General features: G+C 43.8%; 1 protein-coding gene across 1 annotated transcript in view; it reads right to left on the reverse strand.

Annotated features, from left to right (window-relative positions):
• Window positions 1-14291, reverse strand: part of tyro3 (TYRO3 protein tyrosine kinase) — a 168981-nt gene extending 154690 nt beyond the window's left edge. The window contains exon 1 of the mRNA XM_067991213.1: window positions 14014-14291. Within this exon, the coding sequence (XP_067847314.1) occupies window positions 14014-14065 (52 nt within the window). The 5' untranslated portion in view covers window positions 14066-14291. The remainder of the gene's footprint in view (window positions 1-14013) is intronic.
• Between the last annotated feature and the right edge of the window lie 3363 nt (window positions 14292-17654).

Genomic DNA, 17654 nt, shown 5'->3' on the forward strand with positions numbered 1-17654 from the left:
CACCCTCTGGGTGAAAAAAATTTCTCCTCAGCTCCCCTCTAATCCTTCTCACAATTACTTTAAATCTATGCCCCCTGGTCACTGACCCCTCTGCTAAAGGAAATAGGTCCTCCCTATCCACTCTATCTAGTCCTGTCATAATTTTATACACTTCAATTAAATCACCCCTCAGCCTCCTCTGTTCCAAAGATAACAACCCCAGCCTATTCAATCTTTCCTCATAGCTAAAATTCTCCAGCCCTGGCGACATCCTCGTAAATCTCCTTCCTGTAATGTGGTGACCAGAACTGTACACAGCACAGTGTGGCCCAACTGGTGTTTTACGCAGTTCCAGCATAACCTCCCTGTTCCTATATTCTATGCCTCGGCTAACAAAAAATATCCCGTATGCCTTCTTAACCACCTTATCTCCCTGTCCTGCTACCTTCAGGGATCTGTGGACATGCACTCCAAGGTCCCTCTCTTCCTCTACACCTCTCAGTATCCTCCCATTTATTGTGTATTCCTTTGCCTTGTTTGCCCTCCCCAAATGCATTACCTCACACTTCTCTGGATTGAACTCCATTTGCCACTTTTCTGCCCACCTGGCCAGTCCATTGATATCTTCCTGCAGTCTACAGCTTTCCTCCTCACTAGCAACCACAAGACCAATTGGGATGGGGCAAGTTTGAACCTTGACCTCCCCACCTGTATCGCTGTAAGTCCAGAGGCCAGTGCTTCAGTGGGTTCTCTCAGTTACATACGGAGATCTCAAAACCTGGGAAATCAAAGCCATTTTGTTTATTTTTTGTAGGCACAAATAAGGACTGCGTCTCAGATGACTTCTAACCCGAAGGACCCTCTCCCTCAGTGGCCCTCAACACAGGTTCATTTACCCAGCACTGACTCCATCCTTCGAGCTCCACTTTCACCTACAAGGCAAGTGCACAAATGAGTCACAAGTGCTGCACCTATCTCCGCCCCTCTTATCTGCAGCAAGTAAGATAAGAGGACAAGGAATGAGTCAAGTTTTCCAGCTATCAATCCTATTCCTGTCACAGGCCAGTGACCCTCTATTTTCCCCCCCTAATCTTCTATCGTCCTCTCCTCACAGCGTTGCTCAATGGGTAGCACACTTGCCTCTTAATCATGGAGGTCATGGATTCAAGTCCTACTCCAGAGACTTGAGCACATAATCCAGGTGGACACTCCCAGTGTAGTACTGAGGGAGTGTTGCACTGTTGGAAGTGCTGTCTTTTGGATGAGACCTTAAAACTGAGGCCCCGTCTGCCCTCCCAGGTGGATGTAAAAGATCCCACGGCATTATTTTGAAGAAGAGCAGGGGAGTTCTCCCCGGTGTACTGGCCAATATTCATATCTCAACCAATAACACTAAAACAGATTATCTGGTCATTATCACACTGCTGTTTGTGGGATCTTGCTGTGCACAAATTGGCTGCTGTGTTTCCTACATTACAACAGTGACTACACTTCAAAAGTACTTCATTGGCTGTGAAACTTTTGGGACGTCCTGAGGTTGTGAAAGGTGCTAGAGAAATGCAAGTCTTTCTTTTTTGTTGTAAGTGGGGACTCACGCTGGAGTCCAGTGAATGTCAGCGGTTCTGAAACCATAGCCAGGCTTCACAGCCTCTCCCAATCCTCTCCTCAACTGACATCCACACCTCACAATCCCAGGAGGGGTCACTGGACAAAGGTCAAGTTGGGGGAACCTCAGTTCTTGCCCCCCATCCTGAGCCCAGGGCCCCTGAGGCCAGTTGTGGCCCCCTTCACTGCTAACTCAGCAATGACTCGAAATTGAAGCATCGACCTTCCTGGTGACAGTGTCACATCACACAGTGCATTCACACACTGAGCTGGGGGAACTGTACCACCCACTCTATCACTGCCTCACCCTCACCCACTTAATCTCCTGACTCTGCAAGGTCTTTCCCTGTCTCCAAAATATATAGTCAAGTAAATGTCTGCACAACACCTTGCATCTAAACCAAGTTCTAGATCTCCTGACCCTTGACCCCTGTTTCACACCCCACCAAGTGAACAGGCAGGATGCCCTCACAGGCCTCTGCTCCTGCTGTTCTTTAACTGGCCACTCCTCCATAGACAGATCTCTGACCGCCCAGAGCTTACCCGCAGCCCGACCTGGACCAGATCCGCCTCTGCACCCGCGGACCACGCCCCCCTCTTCATCCGCGGACCAGGCCCCGCTCTGCACCCGCGGACCAGGCCCTCCCCTCCCCCCGGATCTGGATCCTCCTCTCCTCCGGAGCCCGACCCTCCCCTCCCCACTAACCCAGCCCCCCCTGACTCCCGGAGGCCGACACTCCTACTCACCACCCCCCGCACTCCGACTCTCCTCTCTCCTCCCCCCGACTCCAGCCCTCCTCTCCCCACCACTCCAGCCCTCCTCTCTCCGCCACCCCCAACTCCGGTCCTCCTCCCTGACCCACTCCAGCCCTCCTCCCTCCCCACATTCTGGCCCTACTCCACCCCACCATTGCGGCCCTCCTCCCCCCACCACATTCGTGTGTGAAAGCCCAGACACCGAGGCACCAATTTGTAACTCACTCCCACCCCAAAGGGCAGGATGGTTCAGACGAGGTAATAATATCTGGAAAATCACAATCCCAACAATAAACCGCTCATCAGGGAGAGTGTGAATTATATACACTGTGTTTTAGAACAGTGATTAATGTCTGATGTCAGGACACAGACTGGGTTATATACACTGTGTTTTAGAACAGTGATTAATGTCCGATATTGGGGACACAGACTGGGTTATATACACTGTGTTTTAGAACAGTGATTAATGTCTGATATCGGGGACACAGACTGGGTTATATACACTGTGTTTTAGAACAGTGATTAATGTCTGATGTCAGGACACAGACTGGGTTATATACACTGTGTTTTAGAACAGTGATTAATGTCTGATGTCAGGACACAGACTGGGTTATATACACTGTGTTTTAGAACAGTGATTAATGTCTGATATCAGGACACAGACTGGGTTATATACACTGTGTTTTAGAACAGTGATTAATGTCCGATATTGGGGACACAGACTGGGTTATATACACTGTGTTTTAGAACAGTGATTAATGTCTGATGTCAGGACACAGACTGGGTTATATACACTGTGTTTTAGAACAGTGATTAATGTCTGATGTCAGGACACAGACTGGGTTATATACACTGTGTTTTAGAACAGTGATTAATGTCTGATGTCAGGACACAGACTGGGTTATATACACTGTGTTTTAGAACAGTGATTAATGTCTGATGTCAGGACACAGACTGGGTTATATACACTGTGTTTTAGAACAGTGATTAATGTCTGATGTCAGGACACAGACTGGGTTATATACACTGTGTTTTAGAACAGTGATTAATGTCTGATGTCAGGACACAGACTGGGTTATATACACTGTGTTTTAGAACAGTGATTAATGTCCGATATTGGGGACACAGACTGGGTTATATACACTGTGTTTTAGAACAGTGATTAATGTCTGATGTCAGGACACAGACTGGGTTATATACACTGTGTTTTAGAACAGTGATTAATGTCTGATGTCAGGACACAGACTGGGTTATACACACTGTGTTTTAGAACAGTGATTAATGTCCGATATTGGGGACACAGACTGGGTTATATACACTGTGTTTTAGAACAGTGATTAATGTCTGATGTCAGGACACAGACTGGGTTATATACACTGTGTTTTAGAACAGTGATTAATGTCCGATGTCAGGACACAGACTGGGTTATATACACTGTGTTTTAGAACAGTGATTAATGTCTGATGTCAGGACACAGACTGGGTTATATACACTGTGTTTTAGAACAGTGATTAATGTCTGATGTCAGGACACAGACTGGGTTATATACACTGTGTTTTAGAACAGTGATTAATGTCCGATATCAGGAAACAGACTGGGTTATATACACTGTGTTTTAGAACAATGATTACTGTCTGATATCGGGGACACAGACTGGGTTATATACACTGTGTTTTAGAACAGTGATTAATGTCTGATATCAGGAAACAGACTGGGTTATATACACTGCGTTTTAGAACAGTGATTAATGTCCGATATTGGGGACACAGACTGGGTTATATACACTGTGTTTTAGAACAGTGATTAATGTCTGATATCGGGGACACAGACTGGGTTATATACACTGTGTTTTAGAACAGTGATTAATGTCCGATATTGGGGACACAGACTGGGTTATATACACTGTGTTTTAGAACAGTGATTAATGTCTGATATCAGGAAACAGACTGGGTTATATACACTGCGTTTTAGAACAGTGATTAATGTCCGATATTGGGGACACAGACTGGGTTATATACACTGTGTTTTAGAACAGTGATTAATGTCCGATATCGGGGACACAGACTGGGTTATATACACTGTGTTTTAGAACAGTGATTAATGTCCGATATTGGGGACACAGACTGGGTTATATACACTGTGTTTTAGAACAGTGATTAATGTCTGATATCAGGACACAGACTGGGTTATATGCACTGTGTTTTAGAACGGTGATTAATGGCTGATATCGGGGACACAGACTGGGTTATATACACTGTGTTTTAGAACTGTGATTACTGTCTGATATCAGGACACAGACTGGGTTATATACACTGTGTTTTAGAACAGTGATTAATGTCTGATATCAGGACACAGACTGGGTTATATACACTGTGTTTTAGAACAGTGATTAATGTCTGATATCAGGAAACAGACTGGGTTATATACACTGTGTTTTAGAACAGTGATTAATGTCCGATATTGGGGACACAGACTGGGTTATACACACTGTGTTTTAGAACGGTGATTAATGGCTGATATCAGGACACAGACTGGGTTATATACACTGTGTTTTAGAACAGTGATTAATGTCCGATATCAGGACACAGACTGGGTTATATACACTGTGTTTTAGAACAGTGATTAATGTCTGATATCAGGAAACAGACTGGGTTATATACACTGTGTTTTAGAACAGTGATTAATGTCCGATATCGGGGACACAGACTGGGTTATATACACTGTGTTTTAGAACAGTGATTAATGTCCGATATCAGGACACAGACTGGGTTATCTACACTGTGTTTTAGAACAGTGATTAATGTCTGATATTGGGGACACAGACTGGGTTATATACACTGTGTTTTAGAACAGTGATTAATGTCTGATATCGGGGACACAGACTAGGTTATATACACTGTGTTTTAGAACAGTGATTAATGTCCGATATCGGGGACACAGACTGGGTTATATACACTGTGTTTTAGAACAGTGATTAATGTCTGATATCAGGACACAGACTGGGTTATATACACTGTGTTTTAGAACAGTGATTAATGTCCGATATTGGGGACACAGACTGGGTTATCTACACTGTGTTTTAGAACAGTGTTTAATGTCCGATATTGGGGACACAGACTGGGTTATATACACTGTGTTTTAGAACAGTGATTAATGTCCGATATCGGGGACACAGACTGGGTTATATACACTGTGTTTTAGAACAATGATTACTGTCTGATATCAGGACACAGACTGGGTTATACACACTGTGTTTTAGAACAATGATTACTGTCTGATATCAGGACACAGACTGGGTTATATACACTGTGTTTTAGAACTGTGATTACTGTCTGATATCAGGACACAGACTGGGTTATACACACTGTGTTTTAGAACAATGATTACTGTCTGATATCAGGACACAGACTGGGTTATACACACTGTGTTTTAGAACAATGATTACTGTCTGATATCAGGACACAGACTGGGTTATATACACTGTGTTTTAGAACTGTGATTACTGTCTGATATCAGGACACAGACTGGGTTATATACACTGTGTTTTAGAACAGTGATTAATGTCCAATATTGGGGACACAGACTGGGTTATATACACTGTGTTTTAGAACAGTGATTAATGTCCGATATCGGGGACACAGACTGGGTTATATACACTGTGTTTTGGAACAGTGATTAATGTCCGATATCGGGGACACAGACTGGGTTATATACACTGTGTTTTAGAACAGTGATTAATGTCTGATATCAGGAAACAGACTGGGTTATATACACTGTGTTTTAGAACAGTGATTAATGTCCGATATCGGGGACACAGACTGGGTTATATACACTGTGTTTTAGAACAGTGATTAATGTCCGATATTGGGGACACAGACTGGGTTAAATACACTGTGTTTTAGAACAGTGATTAATGTCCGATATTGGGGACACAGACTGGGTTATATACACTGTGTTTTAGAACAGTGATTAATGTCTGATATCAGGACACAGACTGGGTTATATACACTGTGTTTTAGAACGGTGATTAATGTCTGATATCAGGACACAGACTGGGTTATATACACTGTGTTTTAGAACAATGATTACTGTCTGATATCAGGACACAGACTGGGTTATATACACTGTGTTTTAGAACTGTGATTACTGTCTGATATCAGGACACAGACTGGGTTATGTACACTGTGTTTTAGAACTGTGATTAATATCTGATATTGGGGACACAGACTGGGTTGTATACACTGTGTTTTAGAACGGTGATTAATGGCTGATATCGGGGACACAGACTGGGTTATATACACTGTGTTTTAGAACTGTGATTACTGTCTGATATCAGGAAACAGACTGGGTTATATACACTGTGTGTTAGAACAGTGATTACTGTCTGATATTGGGGACACAGACTGGGTTATATACACTGTGTTTTAGAACAGTGATTAATGGCTGATATCGGGGACACAGACTGGGTTATATACACTGTGTTTTAGAACAGTGATTAATGTCTGATATCAGGACACAGACTGGGTTATATACACTGTGTTTTAGAACAGTGATTAATGTCTGATATCAGGACACAGACTGGGTTATATACACTGTGTTTTAGAACAGTGATTAATGTCTAATATCAGGAAACAGACTGGGTTATATACACTGTGTTTTAGAACAGTGATTAATGTCCGATATCAGGACACAGACTGGGTTATATACACTGTGTTTTAGAACAGTGATTAATGTCTGATATCAGGACACAGACTGGGTTATATACACTGTGTTTTAGAACAGTGATTAATGTCTGATATCAGGACACAGACTGGGTTATATACACTGTGTTTTAGAACAGTGATTAATGTCCGATATCGGGGACACAGACTGGGTTATATGCACTGTGTTTTAGAACAGTGATTAATGTCCGATATCAGGACACAGACTGGGTTATATACACTGTGTTTTAGAACAGTGATTAATGTCTGATATCAGGAAACAGACTGGGTTATATACACTGTGTTTTAGAACAGTGATTAATGTCTGATATCAGGACACAGACTGGGTTATATACACTGTGTTTTAGAACAGTGATTACTGTCTGATATTGGGGACACAGACTGGGTTATATACACTGTGTTTTAGAACAGTGATTAATGTCCGATATCGGGGACACAGACTGTGTTATATACACTGTGTTTTAGAACAGTGATTAATGTCCAATATCAGGACACAGACTGGGTTATATACACTGTGTTTTAGAACAGTGATTAATGTCCGATATCGGGGACACAGACTGGGTTATATACACTGTGTTTTGGAACAGTGATTAATGTCCGATATCGGGGACACAGACTGGGTTATATACACTGTGTTTTAGAACAGTGATTAATGTCTGATATCAGGAAACAGACTGGGTTATATACACTGTGTTTTAGAACAGTGATTAATGTCCGATATCGGGGACACAGACTGGGTTATATACACTGTGTTTTAGAACAGTGATTAATGTCTGATATCAGGACACAGACTGGGTTATCTACACTGTGTTTTAGAACAGTGATTAATGTCCGATATCAGGAAACAGACTGGGTTATATACACTGTGTTTTAGAACAGTGATTAATGTCCGATATCGGGGACACAGACTGGGTATCTACACTGTGTTTTAGAACAGTGATTAATGTCTGATATCAGGACACAGACTGGGTTATATGCACTGTGTTTTAGAACAGTGATTAATGTCCGATATCGGGGACACAGACTGGGTTATCTACACTGTGTTTTAGAACAATGATTACTGTCTGATATCAGGACACAGACTGGGTTATATGCACTGTGTTTTAGAACAGTGATTAATGTCCGATATCGGGGACACAGACTGGGTTATCTACACTGTGTTTTAGAACAGTGATTAATGTCTGATATCAGGACACAGACTGGGTTATATACACTGTGTTTTAGAACAGTGATTAATGTCCGATATTGGGGACACAGACTGGGTTATATACACTGTGTTTTGGAACAGTGATTAATGTCTGATATCAGGACACAGACTGGGTTATATACACTGTGTTTTAGAACTGTGATTAATGTCCGATATCGGGGACACAGACTGGGTTATATACACTGTGTTTTAGAACTGTGATTAATGTCCGATATCGGGGACACAGACTGGGTTATATACACTGTGTTTTAGAACAGTGATTAATGTCTGATATTGGGGACACAGACTGGGTTATATACACTGTGTTTTAGAACAGTGATTAATGTCCGATATCGGGGACACAGACTGGGTTATATACACTGTGTTTTAGAACAGTGATTAATGTCCGATATCGGGGACACAGACTGGGTTATATACACTGTGTTTTAGAACAGTGATTAATGTCTGATATTGGGGACACAGACTGGGTTATATACACTATCAAATGTATCTGTGAGATTGCAAGGGTTTGTGTTGTCTCTGAAATATCTTGCGCTCAGAGCTGAAACCTGCTTGCGACTGAAACACGTCGCTCAGACAGTCGATAAGTGGTGAGCGGGGATGTCTCACTGGGGCCTTAATGGTCCCTCTTCTCAGGTTAGATTGAAGGCGCCTTACTGGAACAGTGTAGGGGGAGCTTTACTCTGTATCTAAGCTGTGCTGTATTTAATCTGGAATTGCTTGATTGGGCAGTGTAATGGGAGCTTTGTTCTGTATCGAACCTTATCTGGGAGTTGCGTAGCCAGTCCCCCAGATTGACCTGGAGTCTCCAGGAATTTTAGATTAATCTCTCGGACAACCCGAGAGAAAAATCATAGAGCCTTAAAAAAAACTGTGTTTTTTTCAATTTCTTTGAACACTTTCTTTCATTTGTTCTAAAAAGTATTGGAGATGGAGGGGAGGGCGCTGAAGGCTGTTTTTGACTGACAGTCAAGAATCATCCAATCGGGTAACAAAGAGTCTGCTTGCTTTCCAGATTGGTGTGAGGATGGTCGTGCCGGGCGACCAATGGCAGGAGAGTGGGGAGGGTGGAAGGTCGTGTGATGAAACGTCCTGGACTGCTGGTGACCCAGCCTGGAGGTGCGACCTGAGGAAGTATCACGAGGGGGATTTATTCTGCATCTTACCCGTGTTGTACCTGACCTGGGACCTGCAAAATTCTCCAACTTTTTGTGGATTCCCCAAACAGGGTGACACGGTCAGGTGGCAACAGAAGGCTGCTGGCACACTGCCTGTGGTGAACTGCCACTATCAGTGAGTGGAACACACCCACTTGTACAACTTGTTCTTCTTGTTTGGATGGAGAGATTAAATGAAATTGATTCTGAGAAATGCAACTTGAGGAATGATCCTTGCACCAGACACAGGCTGCATTCCAGAGTACCAGAGTACTGTTTTAATGCGGAACTGCTGTACTGTCTAAAGTCAGGGAATGTTTACCTTCCAGGAAGTAATGGAACGAATTCACATAGAATCCAGGTCAGGAATTTCAATTGCTAGTTGAAGGTGAAAGAGATCTTGCAGTAATTAAAGTCCTCACTGCCTACTGAACAAAAGTTGATATGACCCTCTTTTTTTTTGCCTCAGTTAAGACTGCCATGTTTTTTGAATAGAACACTGCATTTTTTTTCAGTTTGCCAAACACTTTCTTTTTCGTCTTCCCCCCCCCACCCTCCTTCATTTCTCCTCTCTACTCTCTTGAAGGCACGGATACTTTCTGCACTCCAGGGGCGCCAGCTGCCCTCCTGTGTGGACATCGGCAGGCTATTTGGCTACATGTGGCATCACATAAGAACATAAGAAATAGGAGCAGGAGTAGGCCAATCGGCCCCTCGAGCCTGCTCCGCCATTCAATAAGATCATGGCTGATCTGATCCTAACCTCAAATCTAAATTTATGTCCAATTTCCTGCCCGCTCCCCGAAACCCCTAATTCCCTTTACTTCTAGGAAACTGTTTATTTCTGTTTTAAATTTATTTAATGATGCAGCTTCCACAGCTTCCTGGGGCAGCAAATTCCACAGACCTACTACCCTCTGAGTGAAGAAGTTTCTCCTCATCTCAGTTTTGAAAGAGCAGCCCTTTATTCTAAGATTATGCCCCCTAGTTCTAGTTTCACCCATCCTTGGGAACATCCTTACCGCATCCACCCAATCAAGCCCCTTCACAATCTTATATGTTTCAATAAGATCGCCTCTCATTCTTCTGAACTCCAATGAGTAGAGTCCCAATCTACTCAACCTCTCCTCATATGTCCGCCCCCTCATCCCCGGGATTAACCGAGTGAACCTTCTTTGTACTGCCTCGAGAGCAAGGATGTCTTTTCTTAAGTATGGAGACCAAAACTGTATGCTGTATTCCAGGTGCGGTCTCACCAATACCTTATCTAACTGCAGCAATACCTCCCTGTTTTTATATTCTATCCCCCTAGCAATAAAAGCCAACATTCCGTTGGCCTTCTTGATCACCTGCTGCATCTGCATACTAACTTTTTGATTTTCTTGCACTAGGACCCCCAGATCCCTTTGTACTGCAGTACTTTCCAGTTTCTCGCCATTAAGATAATAACTTGCTCTCCGATTTTTCCTGCCAAAGTGCATAACCTCACATTTTCCAATATTGTATTGCAACTGTGCCTGATTACGTCCTCGCCCAACATCTACAAACCAGTACTTTCCAGCAGGAGGCACTGGATAGTGTTTGGGAGCGGGAAACCAGGCTGATACTTGTTTTTCTTCACCAGGGGCACTGAGGCCAAGGATTGAACTTGCAACCTTCTGATCTATGGGGCTCAGTACCACTCCGGAGGGAATCTTTACTCATTGCATCAGGGCTGGGGAGAACAGGAAATACCTGCAATGGAAAATATTCCCCTGGACCTTCCCTCCACTTAAATAATAGTTTAAATACGTTTGTACTCAGACCACAAATTAAACAGACACTCACTGAAAACCGGTCTCTCTCCATGTCACAGCTGCTCAACAGAGTACAAACCACAGTGAGTGTTAGAATCAGCAGAGAGGAGCATTAACACTGCATAGACAATCAGCTGGTGATTCTACATAGTGCTAGTCACTATTGGTAAACTGAGACTAGGGCTACCAGACTGAATTTGACACCGAGCCATGTAAGGAGATATTAGGACAGGTGACCAAAAGCTTGGTCAAATGGGTTGGTTTTACGGAGCTTCTTGGAGCAGGAGAGAGATGCGGAGAGGTTTAGGGAGGGAATTCCAGAGCTTAGGGCCTAGGCAGCTGAAGGCACGGCCGCCAATGGTGGAGCGATTAAAATCGGGGTTGTGCAAGAAGCCAGAATTGGAAGAGCGCAGAGATCGCGGAGAGTTCTTTCAATTAATGGAAAATTGTGGGCAATGCCCCCGATCCGTTAAGAACCCAGTTGAGACTGCGGAAACTCAGTTGACTTATAATTCTTACAGCCATTAAATAGAGTCTTCAGACTCTTGTAGATTCTAACCCTGATGCTAGAGGTAAAAGGGCAGGGAAATATCCTATCATTTTTTAAAAATGAAATGAAAGTATCAAAACCAATTCTATGCACACCCTCTGTATTTATTCTCTTCACTGACTAGCGTATTAGTAACTAACTCCTGGCAAACTATATTTTTCTCAGATATTTTCTTCTCCTTAGAACAGAGCAGGTTAAGGGGAGATTTGATAGAGGTGTTCAAAATTATGAAAGGTTTTGATAGAGTCGATCGGGAGAAACTGTTTCCACTGGCAGGAGGCTCGGTAACCAGAGGGCACAGATTTAAGGTAATTGGCAAAAAATCCAGGTGGTAAATTAGGAGAATTTTTTTTACACAGTGAGTTGTGATGATCTGGAATTCACTGCCTGAAAGGGCGGTGGAAGCAGATTCAATCGTAACTTTCAAAGGGGAACTGGATAAATACTTAAAAAGGTAAAATTTGCAGGGGATAGGGAAAGAGCAGGGCAGTGGGACTAATTGGAGAGCTCTTTCAAAGAGCCGGTACAGGCACATAAGAACATAAGAAATAGGAGCAGGAGTCGGCCAATCGGCCCCTCGAGCCTGCTCCGCCATTCAATAAGATCATGGCTGATCTGATCCTAACCTCAAATCTAAATTCATATCCAATTTCCTGCCCGCTCCCCGTAACCCCTAATTCAGCACGATGGGCTGAATGGCCTCCTTCTGAGCTGTATGATTCTATGATTCTATTCTACCATCTTCTGCCAACTTCAGAACTACACAGGAGCAAGGCAAGGGCAAGACAGCGAGCAGGATAACAATTGGGCAGGGAGCAGGTTAGGCGCAGGGAGCAGGTTAGGGGCAGGGCAGGGAGTCTGTTAGGGGCAGGGCGCTGATAAATGCAAGTTGTTGTTGAAAAGAATTCACAACAATACGAACTCCAAACTCGTAATGGGAACGTGGTGCGGCTCGCATGTGATATCAGTCGTGTGTGATATCGCCTGGCGTGTGATGTCACTGCGATGCGTTTCACAGCGATGCAATGTCACTCGCGTGTGATGTCGCTGCGATGTAATGTCACACACGTGTGATGTCACTCGTGTGTAATGTTATTGCAATGCGATGTCACTGCAATGTAATGTCACTCGCGTGATGTCACTGCAGTGTGATGTCACTGCAATGTGATGTCACTCGGGTGCGATGTCGCTGCAATGTGATGTCACTCGGGTGCGATGTCGCTGCAATGTGATGTCACTCGGGTGCGATGTCGCTGCAATGTGATGTCACTCGGGTGCGATGTCGCTGCAATGTGATGTCACTCGGGTGCGATGTCACTGCAATGTGATGTCACTCGGGTGCGATGTCGCTGCAATGTGATGTCACTCGGGTGCGATGTCGCTGCAATGTGATGTCACTCGGGTGCGATGTCGCTGCAATGTGATGTCACTCGGGTGCGATGTCACTGCAATGTGATGTCACTCGGGTGCGATGTCACTGCAATGTGATGTCACTCGGGTGCGATGTCACTGCAATGTGATGTCCCTCACATGCGATGTCACTGCAATGTGATGTCACTCACATGCGATGTCACTGCAATGTGATGTCACTCACATGCGATGTCACTCACATGCGATGTCACTACGAAGTGACACCCAAAGGGACGATTACCTCTGCGTGTTTTGTGTAACAAAATCATAAACATGTTCTTTATAAAGCAGTTTACAAATTCCACAAGACACATCTTTCCCCTCCTGCTCCTCTCTCTCTCTCCCCCTGCCAGTGATGAGGGGAGAGGGGGGCTTGATTTGAAATGTGAAGGAGATCACTCAGGACTGCAGGGCTACAGGGACAGGGCGGGGGAGTGGGACTAGCTGGTTTGCTCTTGCAGAGAGCTGGCACGGACTCGATGGGCCGAATGACCTCCTTCTGTGCTGTAACCTTTCGATGGTTCTATGACTGCTCCCTCTCACCCTGTGGATATTGCCAGCTTTCCTCACTCCTGAACAGGAATTGCTGCAGGGCTTGGGTCACTGGGCCCTCCAGAGAGAGAGAGAGAGTCACCCCAGCAATGCGAGAGATACAAAGACAACTCAAGGAAAAGTAAATTAAAATACACATTATCACCAAATGACAAACACATAAAAACACTGACTGTCTTCTCTCCTGCCACAAACCCCAAATAAAGTTTGCAAAACTTTTTTTTAATCTCTCAAAACTTTCTATCCCCCCCCCCCTCCCCTTCCTTCTGATCCAACTTACCCCAGGTGAGCCGGAGGAGGAGGGCGATGGTCAGACACGATCCCGGAATCATCCAGATTCCCCAAGCCAGCTTCAGGTAGGGAGGGAATGCTGCCGCTGATTTGACCGGGTTGTTATTGATGATTTTGTGCACCGTGTGAACCCTGCTCTACACCTCCGCCGCACAGTCAGCCCTTGCCCGGGGCGGAGAGGGCTTCATGGCCCCTTTCTGCAGCCTCCAGCTCAGACTGGAGCGCTTCTTCCCTGCAACTCGACGATGCCAGCGACCTAAGACTGGGCAGGAGGAGGAGGAGGAGATCCAGGGACCTCCCATCGCTTCTCTCTATGGATCCCAGGCCAGGAAACAAGGAGGAGTTTAAGACTCCAGGAAGAAACCGTGCTCAGCTCTCTCACACCGACAAGCTGCAGCCTCAAGTCCCACCGCCTCGGTCCCCAGACAATTCATCCTTCAACAGAAAACAGGTCCAGGATCATCCCCACCCCGCCCACCCGCTCCCATCACTGGGCTCAGAGCGGGCCGGGAACCAGCCACAGATTTCAAACAGCACCGACACCATCCAGGGACCTGGACAGACTTCAAAGCGAGAGTCATCAGATGGTTCACACAGAGAATGACTAATGGGTACTCAGAACTGATCAAATCGAGGGGTTCAGATGGTTTATATATAGAATAATGGATACCTGGGAGTGAGTTACAGGCTGGAATCTAATCGAGGGGTTCAGATGGTTTATATATAGAATAATGGATACCTGGGAGTGAGTTACAGACTGGAATCTAATCGAGGGGATCAGATGGTTTATATATAGAATAATGGATACCTGGGAGTGAGTTACAGACTGGAATCTAATCGAGGGGATCAGATGGTTTATATATAGAATAATGGATACCTGGGAGTGAGTTACAGACTGGAATCTAATCGAGGGGATCAGATGGTTTATATATAGAATAATGGATACCTGGGAGTGAGTTACAGACTGGAATCTAATCGAGGGGATCAGATGGTTTATATATAGAATAATGGATACCTGGGAGTGAGTTACAGACTGGAATCTAATCGAGGGGATCAGATGGTTTATATATAGAATAATGGATACCTGGGAGTGAGTTACAGACTGGAATCTAATCGAGGGGTTCAGATGGTTTATATATAGAATAATGGATACCTGGGAGTGAGTTACAGACTGGAATCTAATCGAGGGGATCAGATGGTTTATATATAGAATAATGGATACCTGGGAGGGAGTTACAGACTGGAATCTAATCGAGGGGATCAGATGGTTTATATATAGAATAATGGATACCTGGGAGTGAGTTACAGACTGGAATCTAATCGAGGGGATCAGATGGTTTATATATAGAATAATGGATACCTGGGAGTGAGTTACAGACTGGAATCTAATCGAGGGGATCAGATGGTTTATATATAGAATAATGGATACCTGGGAGTGAGTTACAGGCTGGAATCTAATCGAGGGGTTCAGATGGTTTATATATAGAATAATGGATACCTGGGAGTGAGTTACAGACTGGAATCTAATCGAGGGGTTCAGATGGTTTATATATAGAATAATGGATACCTGGGAGTGAGTTACAGACTGGAATCTAATCGAGGGGATCAGGTGGTTTATATATAGAATAATGGATACCTGGGAGTGAGTTACAGGCTGGAATCTAATCGAGGGGATCAGATGGTTTATATATAGAATAATGGATACCTGGGAGTGAGTTACAGACTGGAATCTAATCGAGGGGATCAGATGGTTTATATATAGAATAATGGATACCTGGGAGTGAGTTACAGGCTGGAATCTAATCGAGGGGATCAGATGGTTTATATATAGAATAATGGATACCTGGGAGTGAGTTACAGACTGGAATCTAATCGAGGGGATCAGATGGTTTATATATAGAATAATGGATACCTGGGAGTGAGTTACAGACTGGAATCTAATCGAGGGGTTCAGATGGTTTATATATAGAATAATGGATACCTGGGAGTGAGTTACAGACTGGAATCTAATCGAGGGGATCAGATGGTTTATATATAGAATAATGGATACCTGGGAGTGAGTTACAGACTGGAATCTAATCGAGGGGATCAGATGGTTTATATATAGAATAATGGATACCTGGGAGTGAGTTACAGACTGGAATCTAATCGAGGGGATCAGATGGTTTATATATAGAATAATGGATACCTGGGAGTGAGTTACAGGCTGGAATCTAATCGAGGGGATCAGATGGTTTATATATAGAATAATGGATACCTGGGAGTGAGTTACAGACTGGAATCTAATCGAGGGGATCAGATGGTTTATATATAGAATAATGGATACCTGGGAGTGAGTTACAGACTGGAATCTAATCGAGGGGTTCAGATGGTTTATATATAGAATAATGGATACCTGGGAGTGAGTTACAGACTGGAATCTAATCGAGGGGATCAGATGGTTTATATATAGAATAATGGATACCTGGGAGTGAGTTACAGACTGGAATCTAATCGAGGGGATCAGATGGTTTATATATAGAATAATGGATACCTGGGAGTGAGTTACAGACTGGAATCTAATCGAGGGGATCAGATGGTTTATATATAGAATAATGGATACCCGGGAGTGAGTTACAGGCTGGAATCTAATCGAGGGGATCAGATGGTTTATATATAGAATAATGGATACCTGGGAGTGAGTTACAGGCTGGAATCTAATCGAGGGGTTCAGATGGTTTATATATAGAATAATGGATACCTGGGAGTGAGTTACAGACTGGAATCTAATCGAGGGGATCAGATGGTTTATATATAGAATAATGGATACCTGGGAGTGAGTTACAGGCTGGAATCTAATCGAGGGGTTCAGATGGTTTATATATAGAATAATGGATACCTGGGAGTGAGTTACAGACTGGAATCTAATCGAGGGGTTCAGATGGTTTATATATAGAATAATGGATACCTGGGAGTGAGTTACAGACTGGAATCTAATCGAGGAGATCAGATGGTTTATATATAGAATAATGGATACCCGGGAGTGAGTTACAGACTGGAATCTAATCGAGGGGTTCAGATGGTTTATATATAGAATAATGGATACCTGGGAGTGAGTTACAGGCTGGAATCTAATCGAGAGGTTCAGATGGTTTATATAGAGAATAATGGATACCTGGGAGTGAGTTACAGGCTGGAATCTAATCGAGAGGTTCAGATGGTTTATATATAGAATAATGGATACCTGGGAGTGAGTTACAGGCTGGAATCTAATCGAGAGTTTCAGATGGTTTATATAGAGAATAATGGATACCTGGGAGTGAGTTACAGGCTGGAATCTAATCGAGAGGTTCAGATGGTTTATATAGAGAATAATGGATACCTGGGAGTGAGTTACAGGCTGGAATCTAATCGAGAGGTTCAGATGGTTTATATAGAGAATAATGGATACCTGGGAGTGAGTTACAGGCTGAAATCTAATCGAGCGGTTCAGATGGTTTATATACAGAATAATGGATACCTGGGAGTGAGTTACAGGCTGGAATCTAATCGAGGGGTTCAGATGGTTTATATATAGAATAATGGATACCTGGGAGTGAGTTACAGGCTGGAATCTAATCGAGAGGTTCAGATGGTTTATATAGAGAATAA

This window comes from Heptranchias perlo, chromosome 10 (genome assembly GCF_035084215.1).
Source record: "Heptranchias perlo isolate sHepPer1 chromosome 10, sHepPer1.hap1, whole genome shotgun sequence".
Taxonomy (NCBI): domain Eukaryota; kingdom Metazoa; phylum Chordata; class Chondrichthyes; order Hexanchiformes; family Hexanchidae; genus Heptranchias; species Heptranchias perlo.